This window comes from Cuculus canorus, chromosome 19 (genome assembly GCF_017976375.1).
Source record: "Cuculus canorus isolate bCucCan1 chromosome 19, bCucCan1.pri, whole genome shotgun sequence".
In the NCBI taxonomy this organism is placed as follows: domain Eukaryota; kingdom Metazoa; phylum Chordata; class Aves; order Cuculiformes; family Cuculidae; genus Cuculus; species Cuculus canorus.
In genome coordinates, this window is record NC_071419.1 from 12,460,443 (window position 1) to 12,484,504 (window position 24,062).

Here is a 24,062-nt window from a genome sequence, read left to right on the forward strand (position 1 = left end):
GCCGACTAAACCACATTCCCAGGTGCCGTGGCCACATTGTTTTTGAACCGTTCCAGGGATGGAGACTCTGCCACCGCCCTGGGCAGCCTCTGCCAGAGCTTCACCACTCTTGTAGTAAACAAATTTCTCCTAATACCCAATCTAAACCTCCCCAGGTGCAACTTGAAGCAGTTTCCTCTCATCCTATCTCTTGTTAGCTGGGAGCAGAGCCCAGCACCCACCTCACTACAACCTCCTTTCCAGGAGCTGCAGAGAGTGATGAGGTCTCCCCTCAGCCTCCTCTTCTCCAGACTAAACAGCCCCAAGTCCCTCAGCTGCTCCCAGAACTCCTGGGCTCCAGACCCTTCACCAGCTCCGTTCCCTTCTCCTGACGTGCTCCAGCCCTTCAGCATCCGTATAGTGAGGGACCCAAAACTGATCCCAGGATTCGAGGTGCGGCCTCACCAGTGCCGAGTGCAGGGGGACGATCCCTTTCCTGCTCTTGCTGGCCACACCATGGCTGATCCAAGCCAAGATGCTGGTGGCTTTCTTGGCCCCCTGGGCCACTGCTGGCTCACGTTCAGCCTTTGTTGACCAGCAACCCCAGATCCTTTTCCACCCGGCAACTCTCCAGCTGCTCTTCTCCAAGCCTGGAGCGCTGCACTGGGGTTGTTGTGACCCAAGGGCAGGATTTGACACTTGGCCTTGTTGAACCTCATACGACTGGCCTCAGCCCATGGATCCAGCCTGGCCAGGTGCCCCTGCACAGCCCTCCTGCCCTCCAGTAGATAGACACGGATGTCCCCAGTGTCCTGCACCCTCAGGCAGGGCCCCCACCATCTCCAGGCTGTGCCAGCATTGGGTTCCCCTCCTAGGGAATGGAGGCTCCCTCGGGACAGCATCCCTGCCCACCCCTAACAGGGCAGTGCCTCTGCCCCACAATGGATGTGGGGCAGCCCTGGGTTCCCAAGGGTTGGTCGTGGCCATCACGCCTACCCATCACCATGGCTGTGGGGGGACAGCCTGCCCTGCTGCCGGGATGTGGGGAAAGGGATGAGCAGAATGTCAATGACTGGCTTTAAAAAGATAAATAACAACAAGCAGGGCCCTGCTGTCGCCACCAAGGACCCGGCGGTCCCCAGGGAGCCTGGTACAGCGTGGCATGGGCGTGGAGGGACGGTCCCAGGCGCCTGGGCACAGAGGCTCAATTGTGTGCCGGGTAAACAGGCAGGGAGGTGGGGGCAGGAGCCAGGCGGACAGAGTGAGTTGGGGTGTCCCTTGTCCCTGATGGCAGCAGGGACCCTGCCAGGGACCAGTGGTGCTGGAAAGATGGGGATGCCCCACTCTGGCGCCTCTCCTGGGGTGTCCCCTGTTTCTGTCCCCCGCTGCCTGCCTTCTCCGGTTTCTGCCTCCCCCAAAACCAGCAGCTCGGGGCCGGGGAGGGCAGCGCTGGGGGCACCCATGGGTGCAGCCGAGCGGATCCCACACCCTGCCAGCCACGGTGCCCTTGGGGGTGCTGTGGCCACGTGCTGTGGGGTCCCTCTGCTCACCACTGGCAACTGGGCTGTGGGGCTTTTCAGCAGCGCCTGGGTGAGGCCAGCGTGGAGGTGATGCTGTTGGGGACAGGAGGGCCTGGCTCTCACCTGCTGTTGCCTGTGTCCTTCCCTGCAGCCCCTGCCATGTTCCAGCCCTCTCCTCCCACCCCGCTGGCATGCTCCTCCGGTGCCTGGGTACTGCGAGCAGAGCTGGATCCAACCCTGCCCGTGGTGGCAGTGAGCTCCAGGGTCTCAGTGCCAGTCTGGTGTCTGACCCAGCCCTGAACTGAGCTGGGCTCACCTCAAGCTATGCCTCAGTTTCCCCACCTGCAGCAGTTCTTCTCCACTCAGCAGTGAGGGAAACATGGCTGTGACGTGGTCTGGGTGCTCCTGGTGCAAACCAGCAGCAGCTGCGCTGGCAGCGTGCTGCATGCCTGTTCCTGCTGGTAGCTGAAGGCACTGCTGCCCATCCTCATGGCCTCTGGGCACGGAGCCCAGCCTGCGCCACCCGTGTTATTGGGTTCAGAGATGCCTGGAGATTTGCCGTGATTTACCATATGCCACTGGTGAAAATTCCATGCATCCTTATGGGAGAGCACAGCGGGGGTGTCAGGACCCCCCCATTGCACCTGGAGCCAGGACCAGCGCCTGGCTGAACCAAACTTTGCCCCATGGCGCTGGGGTCTGTCCCTGTGTGGCCCCACGGGTGGGACCCAGCAGTGGCACAGTGGCAGGGGGTCATCACTCTGGATGCGAGGGCGGTGCCAGGATGGATGCCTGTGGCTCTTTGCTGGCCATAAGAACTGGGGACATCTCCCCCAGGCAGTCCCAGTCACGGTGGCCCATTGGGCCCCAGCATCCTCTTTGCATTGTTGGAGTAGGGATCATAGAATCCCAGAATCATGGAATGGTTTGGTTTGGAAGGGACCTCAAAGCCCATCCAGTCCCACCCCCCTGCCATGGGCAGGGACACCTCCCACTGGATCAGGGGCTCCAAGGCCCATCCAACCTGGCCTTGAACACCTCCAGGGATGGGGCAGCCACCACTGCTCTGGGCAACCTGGGCCAGGGCCTCCCCAACCTCATTGTGAAGAATTTCTTCCTACCTATCCCTTCTGTGGTGCCCTCTTCTGTTCTGAGGTGCCCGGGGCAGGATGGAGCAGGAGATCCTGGGATGCCCAGGGACCTGTTTGCCTCTGGCTGAGCTGTGATGGTGTCTCCAGCTGCCTTCAAGACATGGGCATGGTACTGCACTGCACCCGTGCTCTGGGGGCCCCATCCTGCACACATTCCTCCACCGGGTCCTGTCCTCTAGTGTCATGATCCCTCTGCTTTGTGTCATCCCCAGTGGGTGCTGGCCTTTGAGATCTTCATCCCTCTGGTGCTCTTCTTCATTCTGCTGGGGCTGCGGCAGAAGAAGCCGACCATCCCTGTGAAGGAAGGTGAGTGCCAGTGGGGTGGTGGCAGCGAATCCGCCCTTTGGGGCACCCCAAGGCTCTGGAGAGCTGCTCCAGCACCCTGGGGACAGGTTGGGGGGGGACCCAGGGGGCCTTTTGGGGAACACAGCAGTGGGCAAGGGCTGCAGCTGAGGTCTTGTGGGGCAGACAGGGGGGCTGGAGAGTCAGTGTGGGTCGCAGCTGGGGGAGCTCCCCTAGGCGTGGCAATGGGGGAATAGGGAAGGCAGAGCTGGATAGTGCTGGGACAGCCATGGACCCCTGAGCGCTCAAGGAGCAGCCAGGGCAGTGCTGGGAAGGGCTCTCCAGCTACTTGTGGCGCTGGAGGGGATGGTGCGCTGTGTGGAGATCCATGCTGGTCTGTGGAGGGGCTCCAAGTCCCTGGCAAGGTGACAAATGGATGGGACCAGAGCTGGGGATCCTGGAGATGTGCAGCCAGAGCATCTTGACGCCCTGCTGGTGGGGCCAGCGGGGGAATGCTGGGAGGCGGCAGTGGCTACAGTGCCTGACGTAACGATGCTCTGAGCATGTGTTTCAGTGCGTGCTGGTGATGGAGAGCCCAGCTTCGAGCGCGGATCCGGCTGCTGGCAGCAGCGGGTGCTGCCCTGATTCCTGCCCTGGCACTGATGTGCCCTCTGTGTTTTGTGTTTTTTTGGTTTGTTTTTTCTTTTGCTCACGTTTTCTTTTTCTTTCTCACCATCTCCCCTGCCCGCCTGCCCTCCATGCCTCTACTGCATGCGCCAGTCTGTAAGTTGGTGGGATGGGTGGGCGCCTCCTTCCCTTCCCCTGCCTGTGCCGGCTACAGATTTGGGGGAGAAAGAGCCTGGTTTGGATCAGCACACTCTGGCCTAATCAACTCCTCTGTAACCCTGTTGCCTTCCTCTGTGGCTGGTGAAGATGGGCTTGGGCAGCACAGCGTGGCGTCTGCTGGTCCTCCTTGGTGGTTGCCCAGGCAGGACGAGCCCATAGTGGTGTCCCCACGAGTTCCCCAGGCGCTGGGGCTGCCAGTGGCGATGTCGCCCGCACCCTGTGTTGTGGAGGGCTCTCCTGGCCTTGTCCTACCCTTTCCTCCTCACACAGACCTTACTGGATGCTGGCACCCATATGGTGGCCTATGGTCACGCAGTCTTGCCGGTGCCCCAACCTGAGCTGGTGCCCAAGGGGCTGGACATGTCTCCCACCCCTACACCACCTCTGGGTCCGTGTCCTGGCCTCTTGCTGCTGGGATGAGACAGGATGTAGCACTACTAGGAGCCTGGAGGCCTGCAAGATGCTACCCATGCACTGGCTTTGTCACCTAGCAGGCTGCTGGCCCCTCCCGGTCTGTCCTGGGCTGTCCCTTGTCCCTGCCAGAAGGCCATCTTCACCAAGCCCTGCCTGCCGCGGCCGTGCTAACAGCACTGACTGACCTAACCCCGGGGCTGCCGGCCGGGCTGGCAAGAGCAGGGTCCCTGCCCAGCGCTGCCCGGTTTCCACCTTTGGTCCCTTCGGGCAGTGCCCTCCTGGGCTCACCCTGCCCTGGGGAAGGGGCCATCCTGACAGGGACGATGGCTCAGCGCCGGCAGAGGGGGAGAAGGTTTGCCACCCCTTGCTGCTCCTCATCTCTTCCATCTCCCCGCCTGCCGTGTCTCCATTTCCACCTCCAGCAACCGCGTCGGGGCAGCTGGGCTGGGGGGAGTCTGGGGCTCCAGGAGCTGTGGGTGACAACTCTGTTTTCCCTGTCTATTCTTCCTCCTCTTCCTCCAGAGAGCTGATGGGGCCTCGGAGGTTACTAACAAGAGGGCCGAGAGGCTGGGGGAGGTTGGCGGCCATCCTGGGGGCACGCGGCAGGAGCTGGCATCATGCTGGAGTGGGAAGGACCCGTTACCCAGTGCGGAGCGGGCAGGGGCCAGGGTGGCCGGAGGTACCCACAGCCCTGAGGGGCCGCTAGCTGGGACAGCCTTGGTGGGAAAGCCGCAGACATCTGCCCGTGGCCGCCAGCCTCCTGCCGGGCTCGCAGGGCCCCGCGCGTGTTGTTCTGAACTGAGTGTCTGTCTCTCTGGTGGCCTCTGCCTCCCCTGCCTCTCCTTCCTCCCTGCCCGCACCTCCCCTGGCCTCTCTGCGCTCTCCCGCTGGCTCCAGCTTTCTACACGGCGGCACCGCTCACCTCAGCCGGGATTCTGCCCATCATGCAGTCCCTCTGCCCCGACGGCCAGCGCGATGAGTTTGGTTTCCTGCAGTACTCCAACTCCACGTGAGTCCTGCCCTCGCTGCACACATCCCCCTCCCACGCACACCGTGCCCCTTTCCACGCTCACACTGCCCTACTGGGAACAGGCACCAGCCTTCATCCCCAAAGTGCTTGACTGCTGAGTGCTGTGTCCCTGGGGTGCAGGGGACAGCTCAGCCCATGGGCTCCCTGGTGCCGGGAGGAGGATGGGGGTGTCCCCTGGGGACACCTGGAGGCTTAGGGACTCTGTGCCCCTGGCATGGTGGATTTGGTGCGCAGGGCAGCTCCTGGGGCAGTGGTGCCCCGTGGCAGGCAGCGCTGCTTTCCCATGCACCAGAGGGGCTTATCCTGCCCGGGGCTCTGCGGAGGGTGTTCCCATCCATCTGTCCCTGCCCCTGAAGCTGCAGTGGTGCTGGGCTCTCACAGGGTGACACAGCTCCTGGAGCACCTCAGCGAAGCGGTGGAGCAGAGCAGCCTCTTCGACCCACAGCACCCAGGGCTGGAGGAGGAGCTGGAGTCGCTGCGCCGGCGCCTGGAGGCACTCAGCACCAGCGAGCCCAGCCCCATGGAGACCCACTTCAGCAGCCGAGCAGGTAGACAGTGACTAACCTGCCCTCCTGCTGCCTGCGCCCACAGGGATGGAGGTGCCCACCCGCCACACGCCCAGCGATGTGACGGCGTCTGGCAGTGCCCCTGCATGGCTGTGTGCCGGGCAGGTCGGCCGTGAAGCATCCTCGCGCGGGGCTGTGCCGTGGCCCCAGCGCTGGTGGCTGAGCCCTCTGCTCCTTGCCAGGATCCGGCTTCACGCTGGCATGGGCGGCCAAGGACCGGGGGGAGCTGCACCGCTTCCTGACGCAGAACCTGTCCCTCCCCAACAGCACTGCTGAGCTGCTCCTGGGCTCCAGCGTTGACTTGCGGGAGGTGGGTGCCGGCCCGTGGGAGATGGGTGCCGGCCCGTGGGTGGTGGGTGCCGGCCCGTGGGAGTTGGGTGCCGGCCCGTGGGAGATGGGTGCCGGCCCGTGGGAGATGAGTGCCGGCCCGTGGGAGTTGGGTGCCGGCCCGTGGGAGATGGGTGCCGGCCCGTGGGAGTTGGGTGCCGGCCCGTGGGAGATGGGTGCCGGCCCGTGGGAGATGGGTGCCGGCCCGTGGGAGTTGGGTGCCGGCCCGTGGGAGTTGGGTGCCGGCCCGTGGGAGATGGGTGCCGGCCCGTGGGAGTTGGGTGCCGGCCTGTGGGAGTTGGGTGCCGGCCTGTGGGAGATGGGTGCCGGCCCGTGGGACCTGCAGGAGGTGGGAGATGATCTTCGGGAGGTGTATGCTGGCCTGTGGGAAGTGGATGCTAGCCCACAGGAGGTGGGAGATGATCTGCGAGAGGTGGGAGGTGATCTGCAGGAGGTGGGAGATGACCAGTGGGAGATGACCCACAGCAGGTGGGTGCCAGCCTGTGGGAGGTGGGTGCCGACCCACGGGAGGTGGGTGCTGACCCACAGAAGGTGGGTGCTGGCTGGCAGGAGATGGGTGCCAGCACAGTGCCGCAGGGCTGGGCTTTGCAGGGTCCACATTGCTCCTGAGAATGGGTACATCCTGACCCAGACTGAGCCCTGACCACCAGACCCCACGGGGTGGGAGTCAGCAGACGCCAGCCAGGACTCATCCTGCCCTGCTGCCCTATGCTCCTGGTGCTGGGGCACGGCTGGGCAGGTGGTACCTCTGTTCCCACTGTGCCCAGCAGCCCTGCTTTTGTCCCTGGTGCAGGTGTACCGGCTGTTTTTCGGTTCCTTTCCTTTGGGGCCTGACGAGGCCCACGAGCGAGACCTGTGGGATGGTTTTGGCCGTAGTGAGAAGATGCTGCAGCTGGAGGTAAGGAGCGGTGCTCTGTGCAAGGCACAAGGTGGGACAGAGCTCATCCTCTGCGTCCCTTCCCCGTGTCCCACCACAGGGCGAGCTGGGGGTGTCCGTGCCAGCAGAAGGGATGTGGTGGGATGCTGTTGGGTGGCCAGAGCAGCAGCAAGGTCCCATCCTGGTGCTGCCACGGGTTCCTGCGGTGCTTTGACACCCCCTGTGCCTGTGCCTCGGTTTCCCATTGCAGTGGGCGGTGGCACCGCCTGGATGGTGGCTGGGGAGGGAAGGGGGGAGATTGTTCCCTCCTCCGGCCGGGATGCAGGAGACCCATGCTGCCCCCATCCCTCCCTGCGGACACCATGGGTGTGGCTGCTGTGCGGCGGGCACAGCAAGATCCCTTGGGAGCCCCTGCAGCAGCAGCCACCCCCGCTGCCCCTCTTGCAGCAGAGCTTCCCAAGCGGCTGGAGGAGCCTGCGGGAAGGGCTGGTGCACCGGGCGCTGCGGGACCCCATGGCAGCCCCGCGCCGGCCAGCCCTGCTGCGCCTGCTCTCCCAGGCCCTGGGCCTCGCCAGTGCCGCCGCAGCACCCGCCGCTTCCGACAGCCCCCAGGCCCTCCTCACCGAGATGGAGGTGAGTGCCTCGCGGGGCAGACTGGGGCATGCGGGCAGCCGCGCTTCCAGGTGGGCACCGTTGCTGTGCCCCATGCCTGGGGCTGCTGCCCACAGCTCCCTGCCCCGCAGGGCATCCTCTTCACCGGGCCGGTGCTGGAGCAGCTGACATGTGAGCAGAGCTCAGCGATGCTGCGGCACCTCCTGCGCGTGGCCCCTGCGCAGCAGCCGCTGCTGCAGGCGTACCGGGCACTCACCTGCAACGGCAGCGGGGCCGCCCGCCGTGAGCGCTTCGCCCAGCTGGCAGACGAGCTCCGAGACCAGCTCGACACCCCCAGGATTGTCAGCAAGGTGAGCGCAGCCCTGCAAGGCTTTCCTTCTCACAAGGCGTGTGGGGACTGGGGGGTTCTGTTACGTGGCTCGGCCCCTCCTGGGGCTTTTAGCCCCCTGATCCAGTGGGAGGTGTCCCTGCCCACGGCAGGGGAGTGGAAAAGGATGGGCTTTGAGGTCCCTTCCAATCCAAACCATTCCCTGATTCTGTGATTCTCTGATCACCCCTGTACTCCTCATAGGACCCCTAACCCAGCCCCATGGTGGGACCCCAGATGATGAACACTTCATGGAGGTGTTCAAGGCCAGGTTAGATGGGGCCTTGAACAGCTTGATCCAGTGAGAAGTGTCCCTGCCAATGGCAGGTGCTGCCACGGGTTCCTCCCTGCCAATGGCAGGGAGGTTGGAATTAGGTGATCTTTAAGGTCCCTTCCAACTCAAACCGTTCAATGATTCTGTTTCCTCCCTTCTGGCACCTGCTTGGGCGCTGCCCATCAGGTGGAGCTGGGTGTCCCCAGCATCCTCCAAGCATATTCCTGCAGGGTCCTCACCCCTGGACTGGCAATGTCCCTGGTGGCACAGCTCCTCGAGGCTGGCTCTGAGGTCCCCTCCTTGTCTCACCCGAGTCTGCCATGTCCCTGTGGTCACAGAGGACCACCCTGCCTAAGGGACATCTCCTGTCCCCCAGCCAGACCCTGGCAGCGTTTGCCTGCACTCCTGGTGCATGATAGCCACAAATGCATGGCATTGAGCCCCAGTTCGACACAGCTCCAACATTGTAACCAAGAAAGCAGACAATGCCTTGGGGGTCCCCTTAGTCCCCTCCTGCTGGCGAGGGGCCCTGTCACCCCACCACTGGTGACTCTTTGCCTGCTCGTCCTCACAGTTGAAGCTGGACGAGGTGAACAGCACAGCTGCCCAGCATCGCCTCCGCGCCCTCCTGGAGGACCTGGTGGAGATGGAGAAGGTTCTCCGTGACATGGACATCCTCTCGGCGCTGGCCAAGCTGCTGCCCAGGGGAGCCTGTGCTAGCAAGGCCCCGTCACCCACTGCCAACAGCACCGGCTGGGCTGGCACCAACACCACTGCCGGTAACGCCACGGCGGAGGAGGAGGGTGGCGCAGGGGGCCCAGCCGGCAGCGACAACCCGCAGGGGCAATTCTCAGCGTTCGTGCAGCTCTGGGCCGGGCTGCAGCCCATCCTCTGCGGCAACAACCGGTAGGAGCCCCCAGGGACAGAGCATGCCAGATCCAGATGCTCTCTGGTCGGGACAGGGAGGTGGGAGCCCACCCTGCCTCAGTCGAGGTCCCCGGTCATCCCTTGATGTGATGGAGATGGATGCTGCCCTGCAGCCTTGTGTGGCCTCTGGGGGAAGCTCGGCGTGCTGGGCAGCTCTGCCTGAAATGGGAGCTGGTGGGAAATCCCTTGCTGGGCAGGGCTGGAAACTGGGGCAGAGTCGACAGCCTGAACCCTCTTTGCAGGACGATTGAGCCCGAGGCGCTGAAGCAAGGCAACATGAGCTCACTGGGCTTCACCAGCAAGGAGCAGCGGAACCTGGGCCTCCTCGTGCATCTGATGACCAGCAACCCCAAAATCCTGTACGCGCCTGTGGGCACTGAAGTGGACAAAGTCATCCTGAAGGTGAGGGTGCAGAGGCTGGGACCCCTGACCTTCGTCTCCCAGCAGCCCCTCCGCACTGGACCTCCTAGCCCACATGGGCTCGGAGAGGCCAGGGCTGAGCAGGGAGGAAGGGGCCAGCACTGGCAGAAGCAGGCGGCTGTCCTGGCCCTTGTTGAGGTAGAATGCCTGCTGGGAGGTGGGCAGATGCCTCCATGGCTGCTGGCCATCCCAGAGAGCAGGGAGGCTCTGCAACTTCCCACTGTGTGGTCTTCCTTCCCCACAGGCCAATGAGACCTTTGCTTTTGTGGGCAACGTCACTCACTACGCCAAGGCGTGGTTGAACATCTCCCCCGAGATCCGTGCGTACCTGGAGGAGGGCAGGCTGCAGCGGCGCATCCGATGGCTCCAGCAGGTAGCACAGTGCGCTGAGAACCAAGCCTGCCTGGGCTTCACTGCCCTGGGGCTGGGAAGGGGGTGTCCTGCCCCCAGGCACCTTGTAGCTTCTTCATGTGAAGCTCTCAGGTGCTCCTGGGTGCCAATCCTGCTCTTGCGAGGACCAGGGTGGTTCCTTATGCAGAGCAGATGCTGTTCCTCCATCCTTGGGAGGAGCATTGGGTCCTGTCTGTGTCTGTGGGGAGGAGAGGGGGCTGAGAGGCAGGACGTAGCACAACTTTTTGATGTGGATAAATGCACAGTGCAGTGGGTGAGCAATTGGCTGATGGTCAGGCTCCAAGGGTCACAGGGCATGGAGGGTCCGATCAGGCTGGGGACCAGTCCCTAAAGGTGTTCCTCAGGGATCCATGTCAGGGCCAGTGCTCTTTAATGTCTTCATGAATGACCTGGATGCAGGACTGGAGGGTTTAATGACTGTGGTTTGACCATGAGCCAGCAGACACTGGGCAGCCAAGAAGGGAACCATGTCCGGGGGTGCATCCAGCACGGCATCGCCAGCTGGGGAAGGGAGGGGATTGTCCCACTCTGCTCTGCACTGGGGCAGCCCTACCTTGAGCACTGGGTGCAGTTCTGGAGCCACAGGATAAACAGGGTCTCAAGCTCCTGGAGAGCATCCAGAGGAGGGCACGGAGCTGGTGAAGGGTCTAGAGCAGAAGCGTGTGAGGAGCAGCTGAAGTCCCTTGGTCTCTTCAGCCTGGAGAGCTCTGCAGCTTCCTCACAAAGGGAAGAGGAGGAGCAGGTGCTGAGCTCTGGTGACCAATGACAGGACCCAAGGGAATGGCAGGAAGATGCACCAGGGAAGGCTTAGGTTGGACATAAGGAGAAGGTTCTTCTCCCAGAGGGCGGTGGAGCACTGGAGCAGCTCCCAGGGCAGCAGTCATGGCACTAAGCCTGACAATTTTCCAGCAGCATTTGGCCAAGGCCCTCAGTCCCATGGTGTGAATGTTGGGGTGTCCTGTGCAGGGACAGGAGTTGGACTCGATGATCTTTGTGGGTCCCTTCCAACTCAGGACATTCTAGGATTCAGTGATTTTTCCCTCTCTGTCCCAGATCACTGCCGACCTCCACAAGCACCCAGAGATCCTGAATGTCTCTGACAACGATGTTCTCCACAACTTCCTCAGTGGCAATTTTTCCCTGCCCAACGCCAGTGTCCTGCTCCAGCAGCTGGACACCATCGACAATGCTGCCTGTGGCTGGGTCCACTTCATGGCCAAGGTGAGTTTGTGCCCACCTGTGGGAACACAGGTGCTGGAGTGGCACCCACTGCCCACAGCCACGTTCTGTGGGGCTAAAGAGGCAACAGGTCTGCTCAGACCTCCTAAGGAGGCCATAAGACGGAAGCCCTGGAGTGGCTTCTGCAGTGTCAGGAGCTTTGAGGTAGGTGTCAACAGCGAAAGTGCTCATCAACCATTGTGCAGGGTCCACGTGCCAGATCCATCGTTAGGGGCAGTGGGGTCTCACCAGCCTTCCCTTCCCACTAGGTCAGTGTGGACATCTTCAAAGGCTTCCCAGATGAGGAGAGCATCGTCAACTACACACTGAACCAAGCCTACCAGGACAATGTCACCGTCTTTGCCAGTATGTCCTGGGGAACCAGCCCCTTCGCAGGGGTCTCTTAAGCCTTGTCCTCCAGCCATGCCCTGTGCTTGAGCCACTGGCTTTGGGATGTGGCTCCCTTGGTGCACGTCTTGGGTGGTTGAGCGGACCGAGCATCTTGCAGTTCCCATTCTCTGCCCCTGGCTGAGCCCTGCTGGGCACAGGGCCCTCCCCTTACTCCTGTGAGGGGCCATGCCCACCCTCCCCATGCATGGCAACACTTGCTGGGATGCGTTGCCCGCTCAGTGTCCCTGCCCGTGGGCTGGCAGATCTGGCCATCTCCCGTGATGCCAGCGGGCTCCTTGCCTCTCCCGCTGCCTACAGGCGTCATCTTCCAGACCAACAGGGACGGCTCGCTGCCCCCCCATGTCATGTACAAGATCCGGCAGAACTCCAGCTTCACAGAGAAGACTAACGAGATCCGGCGGGCGTATTGGCGGCCGGGCCCCAACACCGGTGGCCGCTTCTACTTCCTCTATGGCTTTGTCTGGATCCAGGGTGAGTGCCACCTCCCTGCCACAGCTGCAAATGTCCCCAGACCCTGCCCGTGCTGCCCGCTCAGCTCGGCCTCTCCTCTTCCCCAGACATGATGGAGCGTGCCCTCATCAACACCTTTGTTGGCCATGATGTGGTGGAGCCCGGCAACTATGTGCAGATGTTCCCCTACCCATGTTATACTCGGGACGAGTGAGTAATGGCATGGTGGGCAAGGGCAGGGACTTCCCTCTTCCCCTTTGCAGGCCAGGACACTTCAGCTGGGAAAAGAGGACAAGTCTGGGGGCCTGGGAGAGGTTTGTTACATTGGGAGTGATTAGTAACCAGTTCAGCCCTGTTTCTTGGACCACCAGGCTAGGCAAGCAGGGGAAAGGTTTTGTGCCCGCTTTGCAACTGAAGTGAGGAACTTATGGCTCTAAAGTGTCTTAGAGGCTGAACAACTTGGGGAGAACAAGAGAAGTGTGGTAAATGGACGGCACATGGGTCCGTGCTGGTGGTTATTGACCATAGTGGTCTGGAGGAAGCACCTGGAGAAGTCCCAGAGCCTCTAGGACAGTTGGATAGAGTCCCGTCCACACAGGGGTGGGCAGGGCACCAGGCCAAGCCCACGGATGCTGCCTGCCAGGTCCTGCAGCCAGGACCCTAGATTGTCCTACAGGCTTATTGGAGAAACTCTTCCAGGGCACTATGAAGGTGCTTGACCGGAGGGCTGGTTGTCCATGGCTGGTGGGAGGGACCCTCCGCTGCTCTGCGCCCCAGGGTCACCCCTGGTCTCTGCAGTGGTGCCGCCATCCAGCTCTCCTCTCTCATCCTCTACCCCACCAGCTTCCTCTTCGTCATTGAGCACATGATGCCCCTGTGCATGGTGATCTCCTGGGTCTACTCGGTGGCCATGATGATCCAGCACATTGTGACCGAGAAGGAGCATCGCCTGAAAGAGGTGGGGATGGTGGGAGAGATCCCTGGACAGGAGCTGGCATCTCTGAGCACTCAGTTCTGCAGTGGGCACCTTCCCTGCATATCCGAGGCGTGTGAGCTTGGTTGGGCGAAATCCATCGCTGGGCAGGTCCATCCAGGTGTCCCTGGCATAAGCCCTGCCCAACGCTGGAGGCAGATGAGCCTGTTGGCACCCTGGCGCAGGGTGCTGGTTCTGCCTGCTCCCAGCAGCCCCCAGGAACCCCTCAGTGCTGCCTGTTGCTCTCCCAGCTCCAGCGCGTGAGGCAGCAGGGATGCACCAGGCAGGGGACAGCCCCACTGAGCAGTTTTGGTCTTGCAGGTGATGAAGATGATGGGCTTGAACAATGCGGTGCATTGGGTGGCTTGGTTCATCACTGGCTTCGTCCAGCTCTCCATCTCAGTCACGGCACTCACTGCCATCCTGAAGTACGGCAAGGTGTTGATGCACAGTGATGTCCTCATCATCTGGCTCTTCCTCGCCATCTACGCAGTGGCCACCATCATGTTCTGGTGAGCTGCTGGGTCTGCTCCGTGGGGTGAGGTGGCATGGACAGTGCCAGGGTTCTTGTACCATGGAGTGAAGGTGCTGCCAGCTCTGTGTGCAGGGGCTGGTGGAGGAGAACAAGTGCCCCCAGCCAGCTAATTTGGGGGCAAATTTATTACCTCAACACCACCAAAATCAGATGGTTTACGGGAGGCTGTGCTGGGGTAGGATCTGAGGTCATGCTGTCCTCCCTGCAGCTTCCTGGTGTCAGTGCTCTACTCCAAGGCCAAATTGGCCTCTGCCTGCGGTGGCATCATCTATTTCCTCAGCTACGTGCCCTACATGTACGTGGCCATCCGGGAGGAGGTGGCGCATGACAAGATCACGGCCTTTGAGAAGTGCATTGCGGTGAGTTGGCTGTGGCTGCTGGGGAGGTTCTTGGCCCTAGGTTTGCCCCAGACACCCCATAGCCATTTGCAAAGGCCACCAAGCTGTCACCAAGACCTGGGCAAACTTCTGACTGTATGAATCAACTTCTCATGGTGCTGTAGAGGCATCCTCAGAAGGTTTGGTGCTTCCCCTGGCAGGAAGCATCTCCATGGGGCTGAGTGGGGCAGCACCGGGTAGGAATTCACCCCAACCTGTTCCTCTGGAGCTGACCTGTCGTCCTGCTAACATCCCCTTTCCTCTGCCTCTCTGCAGTCCCTCATGTCCACCACGGCCTTTGGTCTGGGCTCCAAGTACTTTGCACTGTACGAGGTGGCTGGTGTGGGCATCCAGTGGCACACCTTCAGCCAGTCGCCCGTGGAAGGAGATGACTTTAACCTCTTGCTGTCCATGATGATGCTGATCGTGGATGCTGTGGTGTACGGGGTGCTCACATGGTACATTGAGGCCGTACACCCGGGTACGTGTGGGCAGTGGGGCGTGATGACACCTCTGGTCTTATGGGAGCCTCCTTGCTGAGGATGCTGCTGGTTCCTAGTGGTGCTCAGCCCTGACAGGATGGGGTTTGGCACAATGTGTCTTCGGGGTCCCCTGCATGTGTCCAGCTGGGGACACCTGCCCACACGGCATGACCCACTGGAGACACCAGCAGGACCCCTGGAGATCTTCCATTGCATGTTTAAGCTGAAAGAGGGGAGATGAAGATGAGATCTTGGGGAGAAATGTTTTGCTGTGAGGGTGGGGAGGCCCTGGCCCAGGTTGCCCAGAGCAGTGGTGGCTGCCCCATCCCTAGAGGTGTTCAAGGCCAGGTTGGATGGGGCTTGGGGCAACCTGATCCAGTGGGAGGTTCCATGGCAGGGGGATGGAACTGGATGGGCTTTGAGGTCCCTTCCAACCCAAACCATTCCATGATTGTAGGATTCTATGCCTCAGTGCACCGGCCAGCTGGAGCAAAGCAAGATGTCCACAGCTGAAACACTCCTGCTTGGGGAGGAGTCTCACCAGCTTCCTTTGCTTTCCCAGTAAAACTGAAGCCAGGCCCAACCCAAAATGCGAAGGACTTTGCTTCCTTACACAAACCAGCAGCGTTTCCCTGAGCCTGGCTGGGCAGGGTGCTTGCAGCCATCACATTGCAGCTATTGTCCCTTGCTGCCATCGCCCTGCAGTGGTGTCCCTGCCAGGGAGACCTCCAAGCACTGCCCATGGCTGTACCCGTGCCGAGCTCTGCCCCAGCCCTCAGCCACCTTCTGCACAGACACGGGTGTGGGATCGTGGCTGACTCCGGAGGGGTTGTGCTTGCAGGGATGTTTGGTTTGCCGCGGCCCTGGTACTTCCCTCTCCAGAAGTCCTACTGGCTGGGCAACGGGCGAGTGGAGACCTGGGAGTGGACGTGGCCCTGGTCCCGCACCACCCGCCTCAGCATCATGGAGGAGGATCAGGCCTGTGCGATGGAGAGCCGGCGACTGGGTGAGGGCGGACAGTGGTGGCAAGGGGTGGCCCTGGCTCAGCAGCATCCTGCGTGGTCCCCGTGTGTCCCCCGTGGCAGGGCAGGATGCTCGGGCAGGTGCTATTGCCTGTCCAGGGTGTGGGAGGGGACAAGGTGGCAGAAGCGGAGAAGAAGGGGCCTGGAGCCAGCGCGGTCCTACGGGGTGGAGGCGGGGAGGTTCATTTGCTGGGGAGCACGGCCGCCCCGCCGCCCCTCAGCTCCTCACTATCCCACTTTCGTTGGCAGAGGAGACGCGGGGCATCGAGGAGGAGCCGACCCACCTCCCCTTGGTCGTCTGCATCGACAAACTCACCAAGGTCTACAAGACGGACAAGAAGCTGGCGCTGAACAAGCTTAGCCTCAACCTTTACGAGAACCAGGTGGTGTCCTTCCTGGGGCACAACGGCGCAGGCAAAACCACCACCATGTGAGTGCCTGTCAGGGCGGGTGTGGGCTGTGTCCTTCTGGCCAGCTGCAGTGGGTGGGAAGGTGCTGTGTGATGTCCCTGCAGGGCCCCGGGGCAGCTGGTGCCATGCCCAGGGGCAGCAGTGTGGTTGTAGGGGTGGCACAAAACAGGGACAGGCCGTGGGCTCATGGCCCTACACTGCCGTTGCTCTGCCCAGGGCTCAGCAGATGCTCCTGGAGGTGGTGGTTGGGACTTGCGACCAGATGGAGGAATACAAGGTTCCTCACATTGTTGCCTTTCTCCACCCATACAGGTCAATCCTCACCGGCTTGTTCCCTCCAACCTCGGGCTCTGCTACCATCTATGGCCATGATATCCGGACAGAGATGGATGAGATCCGGAAGAATCTGGGCATGTGTCCTCAGCACAACGTGCTCTTCGACAGGCTGACGGTGGAGGAGCACCTCTGGTTCTACTCACAGCTCAAGAGCATGGCAGAGGAGGAGATCCGTAAGGAGATGGACAAGTAGGCACCTCCAGCTCCTTTTGTCTCATCCATGCCTTTTGCATGAGTGGGTCCCCTTCCTGCTGTGGTGGGTGATGTGGAAGCAGAGATCTCCCCTGGAGCAGCTCCCAAGTGTTCTCCAGAGCTTGAGGGCATCAGGCTGTGGAAGCCAGCAGCAGATGCTTCTGTAGCCTGGGTGCATCTGGGCTGTCCCAGTGGCTGGGAGCTATTGGTGGAGAAGAGGCATCATGCTCCCCAAAGGCACCAGGTGCCATTCCAGCCCCTCCAGTGTAACTGGTGCCTCTCCCCTGTCCCCAGGATGATTGAGGACCTGGAGCTCTCCAACAAACGCCACTCCCTGGTGCAGACCCTCTCGGGGGGCATGAAGAGGAAGCTGTCAGTGGCCATCGCGTTTGTGGGCGGGTCACGGGCCGTGATCTTGGATGAGCCCACGGCTGGCGTGGACCCGTACGCACGCAGAGCCATCTGGGACCTGATCCTCAAGTACAAGCCAGGTGAGGGGAGGTGGGAAGAGCTCAGTGCTGCTCCTCTGGCGGCAGTGGCTCTGGCTGCTGCTGAGACTCTCTGCCACTGCCAGGGAGGACCATCCTGCTCTCCACTCATCACATGGATGAGGCTGACCTACTGGGCGACCGCATTGCCATCATCTCCCATGGCAAGCTCAAGTGCTGCGGCTCTCCACTCTTCCTCAAGAGCACGTACGGCGATGGCTACAAGCTGACGGTGGTGAAGAAGCAGTCGGATACCAGGAACGGCACAGGTCTGGGGGGCAGCAGGACCTTGTGTTTAGAGGAGTAGATGGGACCAGCCCTTCGGCAGCCCGGGAAAGAAGTGAGAGGTCAAAACCCAAGTGCTCCTTAGGCCACATGGAGGGATATGGGGTAGGGCTGTAGGAGGTGGCATAGCTCAGCCTTGGTTTCTCCCATCTGGTTCCCAGCTTAGGCCCTGCACAGTGGCATTTGTCTCCAGGTGCTGGTTCTGTCCAGCCTATGGGCTGCCCCTAAGACATCCAGCATGGGCCATGGTGCTAAGCAGCGTCCGCAGGCCAGTCATGGGGAGCCAGGGAACCTCCAGCAGCTCGTGATGGAGGCTGGAGGAGTCCCAGCAGTGCTGGGCTGTTCTGTGGACATGGTGGGTCCTGGTGGGAGGCTGGGGAGAAGTGACTGATGGGTGCTGCCCCTCTGCTGCAGACCCAGGCCAGCCGCACAGCCCTCCAGCCCACTCCTCCATCAGCCCTTGCTCTGAGCCCCGTGTCTCCCAGTTCATCAAGAAATACGTGGCCTCCTGCCTCCTCATCTCAGACACCAACACCGAACTCTCCTACATCCTGCCCAGTGAGGCTGTCAAGAAGGGCTGCTTTGAGAGGCTCTTCCAGGTACCCACGGGAGCTTGGCAGGGTGGGCAGGCAGGTGGTCCTGCGACGCTGTGGGCACCTCCTGCCCTCCTCACACAGCACTTTGCCTCTACAGCACTTGGAGCAGAGCCTGGAGGAGCTGGACCTCACCAGTTTCGGGCTGATGGACACCACGCTGGAGGAGGTCTTCCTGAAGGTGTCTGAGGAAGACCAGTCTCTGGAGAACAGTGACGTGGGTATGGGCAGCAGGGGGGCACGTGGTGCTGCTGGGGCTGGTGAGGGGCTGGGTGCCTTTGCGTGGGCTGGGTGGCTCCTCTGCCCTTGCATGTGGCTGCGAGAGTCTCCTGTCCCAAGGTGAGGAGAGGTCTCCAGCAGAGCCCATGCTGACCAAGGGCAGCAACCTCTGCTCCTCTGGGGAACTGCAGAGCAAATCCATCCGCACTCCATACCACACTGCAGGGAAGGGTGGCAGGGCTGGTGGTAACCCTGCTTCTCCTTCCAGACATGAAGGAATCCAAGAAGGACACCCTGAGGCCGCCAGCCCCTGAGCTGGGCCCAAAGCCTGAGGCCAACGGGGAGCCCCTGGCGGAAGCGACGGTGCCGGAGAAGCCTGAAGTGGAGCTCAGCAACCTGGTGACCTGCTCCAAGCTGGCGCAGTCGCAGGCATCCCTGCGCTCGGCCTCCTCGGTGGGCTCCGTGCGGGGTGACGAAGGTGGGGCTTATTCCGAGTTCTTTGGGGATTATGCGCCCCTGTTCGATAACCGGCAGGATCCCGATAACATCAGTCTGCAAGGTTGGTGCCGCCGGTGCCCGGGAAGTGGCAGGGCCAGGGCAGGAGCTCAGCCAGGACATGGCGGGTGGCCGGGCAGGGGCAGCGTCCGCCCCTACCCCTGGGCAGGAGAATGTGCCGAGGATGAATCCCCTGCGGGGAGCTGGTGATGCACCCACTGGCCAGAGCCCACAGCTGGGGTGGGAGGGCTGGGAATGGGCGCTTCCACCAGTTTGCACCCCCAAACTGGTAGCGTGTGGGTGGGAGTCCCACGCTGAGACTCGGAGCTGGTGGACGCAGGTGGAGCCAGTGTTGGCTCTGCCCTCTGCCTCCCTCGGACCCCGCGATGCCACCCTGCAGACTTACCCCACTAACGCGCTCGCTCCTCGCGCCAGCACTGCCCTGGGTTGTGTCCTCTTGGCCCTTGGGCATGGAGTCCTATCAGCTGGCAGCTTTGCCCTCTGTACCCATCCCCGGGCTCAGGGCTCTCCTTGCCCGGGCGCTGGGATTGCTGGAGGGTGGAGGATGCAGGCACGAGGCTGCTGTTCTGCTCACAAATCGTGTTCTGGGTTATCCCAGTGAATCTGACTGGGATTGATCCAGGGATGCCCCAGGCTGCACTGGGGCTGCTCCAAATGTTGGGAGCGAAGCCAAGGATGCACCACGGCAGAGCTCCCTGAGCGCCAGCCCTGTGCCTTGCTGGGTCCCTCACCCATGTCATGTCTCCGGTTCATGACTGTGCTGACCCCTCGCCAGCTGGGAAAGCTGATGGGAAAACTGCGGGGGGGGGAGCTGCCAAAAGGCACCAATTTGGGTTGTTTTCTTAAAACGGTTGTCTGAATTTCCCATTTGCGGCCAAGAGGAACATCCTAGCCAGCTGCCTCGCTTCACACCGCGGTCTTGCCATGGCTTGATGTCTATCAGGGTTGGGCACCATGGCTCAGTGGACATCAGAGTCGAGTCCTACCATGGCTTGGTGGCCATCAGCCTGGCTCAGTGCCCAGCTTAGCTCCCTGGGACCAAGGGGTGCATGGGAGCAGCTGTACTGGGGGGCTGACATCCTTCTCCCCTACCAGAGCAAGAGGTGGAGGCAGAGGACAGTGACCTGGCTGGGCAGGGGAGCTTCAAGCTGGAGGGCTCATGGCTGAAGCTGCGCCAGTTCCACGGGCTTATCGTTAAACGCTTCCACTGTGCCAAGCGCAACACCAAGGCGCTCTTCTCGCAGATCCTCCTGCCCGCCTTCTTCGTCTGCGTGGCCATGACGGTGGCGCTCTCAGTGCCTGAGATAGGTGTGTGTGAGCCACCCACCCACCCGCTAACGGCTGCTGGTGGCCCCTCCTGCCTGCCACAGCGCGGCTGCTGGGGACACTGTCTGGGGGAATGAGGAGGACAAGGCTTGTGGGCGCTGCGGGGGTCCTGCAGGTGCAAGCAGGTTCCTGTCCTTGCCCCACAGGTGACCTACCACCCCTCATCCTCTCACCATCACAGTACCACAACTACACCCAGCCCAAGGGCAACTTCATTCCGTATGCCAACGAGGAGCGGCGTGAGTACCGGTGAGAGCCACTGCTCGTTAGTGTCCGGTGTCCTGTCCCCATCCCCGTGTCCATCCTTGGGACTGCAGTGGGGGCAGCAGGGCAGGCAGCTGGCAGCGGGGCTGGTGCCAGGGCCAGCCCGGGCCTGGGGCAGAGCCTGGCTGGTGCCACATCCCCTTGTCCAAGCAGCCTCCATCCTCCCCACAGTGTCAGTGGAGAGGTGCCAGCCGTGACGCTGCGATCGGCAGCTCCGCTTGTGCTGGGCCCGGGCTGTGTGTGCCCATTCAGCCGTGCGCCACATGATTCATGCCAAGGCCATGGGGAGGTCTCAGCAGAAGATGGCCAAGGTGGTGAGACCCGTGTCTCCTGCTCCTTACTCTGCCTCACCTGCGCCTCTCTCCACAGCATCCGGCTGTCTCCTGATGCCAGCCCCCAGCAGCTGGTGAACACCTTCCACCTGCCCTCTGGCGTGGGGGCCACCTGCGTGCTGAAGACACCCTTCAACAACACGCTGGACCAGCCCATGCAGACTCTCAACCTCAACAGCAACGAATCCAAGATGCTGGCAGCCAAGTACTTTGACGCCATGTGCATCGACTCCTTCACCCAGGGCCTGCCACTCTCCAACTTTGTCCCGCCGCCTCCATCGCCAGCTCCGTCCGACTACCCTGTCTCGGTGGATGAGGACCTGCTCCGTGCCTGGAACTCCACAGCCTTCTCCTCTGCGATCAAAGGTATCACCTGCGCTTGGTGCTTCAGCCTGTCGGGGTCTGGGATTCATGTCCAGCAGAGGGATGAAATGCCTTCCCCGCAGAAGCGGCTCTGGGGGCCTCTGGAAGCGTCCACCAGTTTGGCCTGGCTGGAGCAGAACACTTCAGAGCTGGTGCTGGCCCTGGAGCACCACTCTGTGTTCAACCCCAGCAGTGCTGGTGGAGCTCATGGGATGGTGCCACCATCGAGAGCCCTGTGGCCAGCCTTGCATCGCTCTCGCTGGGTGATGGTCCCCAGCCATTGCCTTCTCCAGCCACGCTTCCTGCCCCTCTCTGAACTCTTTCAGTCCCTCAAAGCTCTTCCCCACGTGCATTTCTTGGTCCCTGGGTCCCCGGGACACACAAGCCCCCTTGTAGACCAGACTGGCCCAGCAGAAGCTGACACCGGTGGGGCAGGGTGTCCCCATGGTAGAGCCCCTGCCACCCACTCGTTGTCCCAGGCAACTGGGGTGGGTGGGAGCCTGGCTGTAAGCTGCCCTCTCCACTCCTCAGAGACTGTAACCTCAGCACCCGCCCTGCCCCGCGTCGTCCATGAGCCCATCAGGTGCACGTGCTCCATGCAGGGGACCGGTTTCTCCTGCCCCAGCGGCGTGGGGGGCCACCCCCCGCAGATGAAGGTGGTGACAGGGGACATTCTGGCTGACATCACAGGGCGCAACGTCTCTGAGTATTTGCTCTACACCTCGGACCGCTTCCGCCTGCACAGGCAAGAGGGAGGCTGGGAGGGGCTGGTGGGGCTGGGGGCTCGGGGCCACCTGCCCAGGGCTGCTGGGAGTAAGAAGCGTGCTCGAACACGGCCCTGCTCCCCGAGGCAGAGGACAGTGGTTGCAGCTGAGGTGCCGTGTCCCACAGGTACGGGGCACTCACTTTTGGCAACGTCCAGAAATCCATCCCAGCTTCCTTCGGAGCCAGGGCTCCTGCCACGGTGCGCAAGATCGCCGTCCGGAGAACGGCCCAGGTAGGATGGCAATGTGTCCACCCTCCCATCCCATCCGCCACGGGTCGAACTCTCTTGACATCTCCTGACACTCCTCTGCACCTCCAGGTCTTCTACAACAACAAGGGCTACCACAGCATGCCCACATACCTCAACGCGCTCAACAATGCCATCCTGAGAGCCAACTTGCCCAAGAGTAAAGGCAACCCTGCTGCCTATGGTGAGGACCTGGAGGTGTTTAAGGGCAGAAGCACATCAGGAAGAGCTTTAAGGCATGGTCCAACTGGGCTCTAAAAGGCAATATCCCGCTTGCACCAAGCAAGCTGAAGCAGGGAGGGTTGTACACCTTGGTTATGAGATCTGGGCTGGGGCAGAATGTCCCACAGGGCTGCCTGAAGGCACCTGAGCTTGCTCTGTGTCCAAGGATGCTCTCTGCCAGCCAGCGAGGGGGTGCCTGGTTGCTTCAGATGGCTGAGCTCCTGACGAGCCGCAGGGAAGAAACTCATCTTCCCGCTGACAGCCAACACCGGGCAGACCGCAGGCAAGATTTTCTATCCTGAGCCATCTTTCATGCTTCTTTGTTTCTTCTTGGCCCTTCCTGCAGGCATCACAGTCACCAACCACCCCATGAACAAGACGAGTGCCAGCCTGTCCCTGGATTACCTGTAGGTCGGGGGAGCAGGTTTGCGGGAGGGCAGCTGGTGGGGTGGGAGCTCCTCAGTGGGGTTTGCAGGGAAACACTGAGGCTCCTGCCCTGCAGGCTGCGTGGTGGGGGACCAGGGGTGGTGACCTGGTGGTTCCTCTGCAATGCCCCATCCTGTGCACAGCGACTGTCCCACGCTGGGACGAGTGGCCCTTCCCTGGGCAGCTGAGGGGGTGACACGGCCCCTGCTCTCTTCCTTGCTCCCTGTGCAGCCTGCAAGGCACAGACGTGGTGATTGCCATCTTCATCATTGTGGCCATGTCCTTCGTGCCAGCCAGCTTTGTGGTGTTCCTGGTGGCCGAAAAGGCCACTAAGGCCAAGCACCTGCAGTTTGTGAGTGGCTGTGATCCTGTCATCTACTGGTTGGCCAACTACGTGTGGGACATGGTGAGCAAGCGTGTGGCACCACTGGCAAAGCCCCCAGGGCCAGCGTGCGGGTGGGTCACAAGTTTGTCTTCTCCAGCTGAACTACCTGGTGCCGGCCACGTGCTGCATCATCATCCTGTTCGTGTTCGACCTCCCAGCGTACACCTCACCCACCAATTTCCCCGCCGTCCTCTCCCTCTTCCTGCTCTACGGGTACGTTACTTGGAGGGGCACTTGGGATGCGCTGTGGCTCTCTGCAGGATCTGGCCTTGGGGCTGCCCACCAGAGTGATGTTCTGCAGCTCCTGGAGCTGTTGGACTGCAAGGGCTGGGGGGCAGAGCCCAGATAGGATGGGGCTGGGAGATCCCAAGGCTTGATGGTTGATGCTGCCTGGTTCCTCTCCTGCCACGCTAACGTGCGCTCCTGCTGCTCACCTTCCCAGCTGGTCCATCACCCCCATCATGTACCCTGCCTCCTTCTGGTTTGAGGTGCCCAGCTCCGCCTACGTTTTTCTCATCGTCATCAACCTCTTCATCGGCATCACAGCCACTGTCGCCACGTTCCTGCTGCAGCTCTTTGAGCATGACAAGGTATGAGGTTCTTAGATCTGTCTGGGGCCACCAGGAAGGAAGAAGCTGCCACTGGGATGTGGGGCAGCTCAGGCTAGGAGGGACGTCAGGAACTCTCTGCTCCAAAGTTCTGCTCGCAGCAGGGTCAGCTGTGAGACCTGACCAGGCTGTATCTTGGTAGGGATCCTGATCCTACCATGCACTCGTGGTCCTCAAGGCTGTTTCTGATCATTATGTCCTCTCTGCCTGTCCCCACAGGATCTGAAGGTGGTGAACAGCTACCTGAAGAGCTGCTTCCTCGTATTCCCTAACTACAACCTGGGCCATGGCTTGATGGAGATGGCCTACAACGAGTACATCAACGAATACTATGCCAAGATCGGTAAGGCCTCTCGTTCCCTCCTTCCCTTGCTCCAGGGTCTCTGGGGCTGGGGGTGACCACAGTGCTGACACTTCTCCTCCAACATCCCTGTGGGGCTTCCTGAGGCCCAGAACAATGTGGAGCAAAAAGCTGGGGGGTGTGAACTGGACTGAGGTGCAGGAAGAGGCACGGGTGAGGGTCAGCTGTGGCAGCATGCCGGTGGTGCTGGAAGTGATTCCTTGGACCACTTCAAGTAGCGGCCCCGTGGGGA

The 24,062-nt window shown here is 61.6% G+C and overlaps 1 protein-coding gene across 5 annotated transcripts in view; it reads left to right on the forward strand.

The window, feature by feature from the left end:
- ABCA2 (ATP binding cassette subfamily A member 2) overlaps positions 1-24,062 on the forward strand; it is a 40,501-nt gene that overhangs the window by 7,151 nt on the left and 9,288 nt on the right. The window contains exons 2-38 of one of the 5 annotated variants that reach the window (XM_054083968.1): positions 2,863-2,956; positions 5,090-5,201; positions 5,604-5,770; positions 5,971-6,098; positions 6,930-7,034; positions 7,461-7,646; positions 7,757-7,975; positions 8,841-9,172; positions 9,436-9,595; positions 9,858-9,986; positions 11,078-11,245; positions 11,512-11,608; positions 11,951-12,124; positions 12,211-12,313; positions 12,947-13,061; positions 13,398-13,588; positions 13,820-13,970; positions 14,265-14,469; positions 15,312-15,476; positions 15,742-15,922; positions 16,215-16,427; positions 16,725-16,921; positions 17,005-17,187; positions 17,618-17,802; positions 17,897-18,017; positions 18,284-18,574; positions 19,627-19,839; positions 20,004-20,106; positions 20,491-20,819; positions 21,348-21,561; positions 21,708-21,813; positions 21,901-22,012; positions 22,397-22,457; positions 22,708-22,882; positions 22,959-23,074; positions 23,304-23,451; positions 23,689-23,812. In XM_054083968.1, coding sequence (XP_053939943.1) covers positions 2,863-2,956; positions 5,090-5,201; positions 5,604-5,770; positions 5,971-6,098; positions 6,930-7,034; positions 7,461-7,646; positions 7,757-7,975; positions 8,841-9,172; positions 9,436-9,595; positions 9,858-9,986; positions 11,078-11,245; positions 11,512-11,608; positions 11,951-12,124; positions 12,211-12,313; positions 12,947-13,061; positions 13,398-13,588; positions 13,820-13,970; positions 14,265-14,469; positions 15,312-15,476; positions 15,742-15,922; positions 16,215-16,427; positions 16,725-16,921; positions 17,005-17,187; positions 17,618-17,802; positions 17,897-18,017; positions 18,284-18,574; positions 19,627-19,839; positions 20,004-20,106; positions 20,491-20,819; positions 21,348-21,561; positions 21,708-21,813; positions 21,901-22,012; positions 22,397-22,457; positions 22,708-22,882; positions 22,959-23,074; positions 23,304-23,451; positions 23,689-23,812 — 6,073 coding nt within the window. Of the gene's footprint in view, positions 1-2,862; positions 2,957-3,712; positions 5,202-5,603; positions 5,771-5,970; positions 6,099-6,929; positions 7,035-7,460; positions 7,647-7,756; positions 7,976-8,840; positions 9,173-9,435; positions 9,596-9,857; positions 9,987-11,077; positions 11,246-11,511; positions 11,609-11,950; positions 12,125-12,210; positions 12,314-12,946; positions 13,062-13,397; positions 13,589-13,819; positions 13,971-14,264; positions 14,470-15,311; positions 15,477-15,741; positions 15,923-16,214; positions 16,428-16,724; positions 16,922-17,004; positions 17,188-17,617; positions 17,803-17,896; positions 18,018-18,283; positions 18,575-19,626; positions 19,840-20,003; positions 20,107-20,490; positions 20,820-21,347; positions 21,562-21,707; positions 21,814-21,900; positions 22,013-22,396; positions 22,458-22,707; positions 22,883-22,958; positions 23,075-23,303; positions 23,452-23,688; positions 23,813-24,062 lie in introns of those variants that run through there. The other 4 variants (XM_054083970.1, XM_054083969.1, XM_054083971.1 and 1 more) reach the window with 4 other exon arrangements.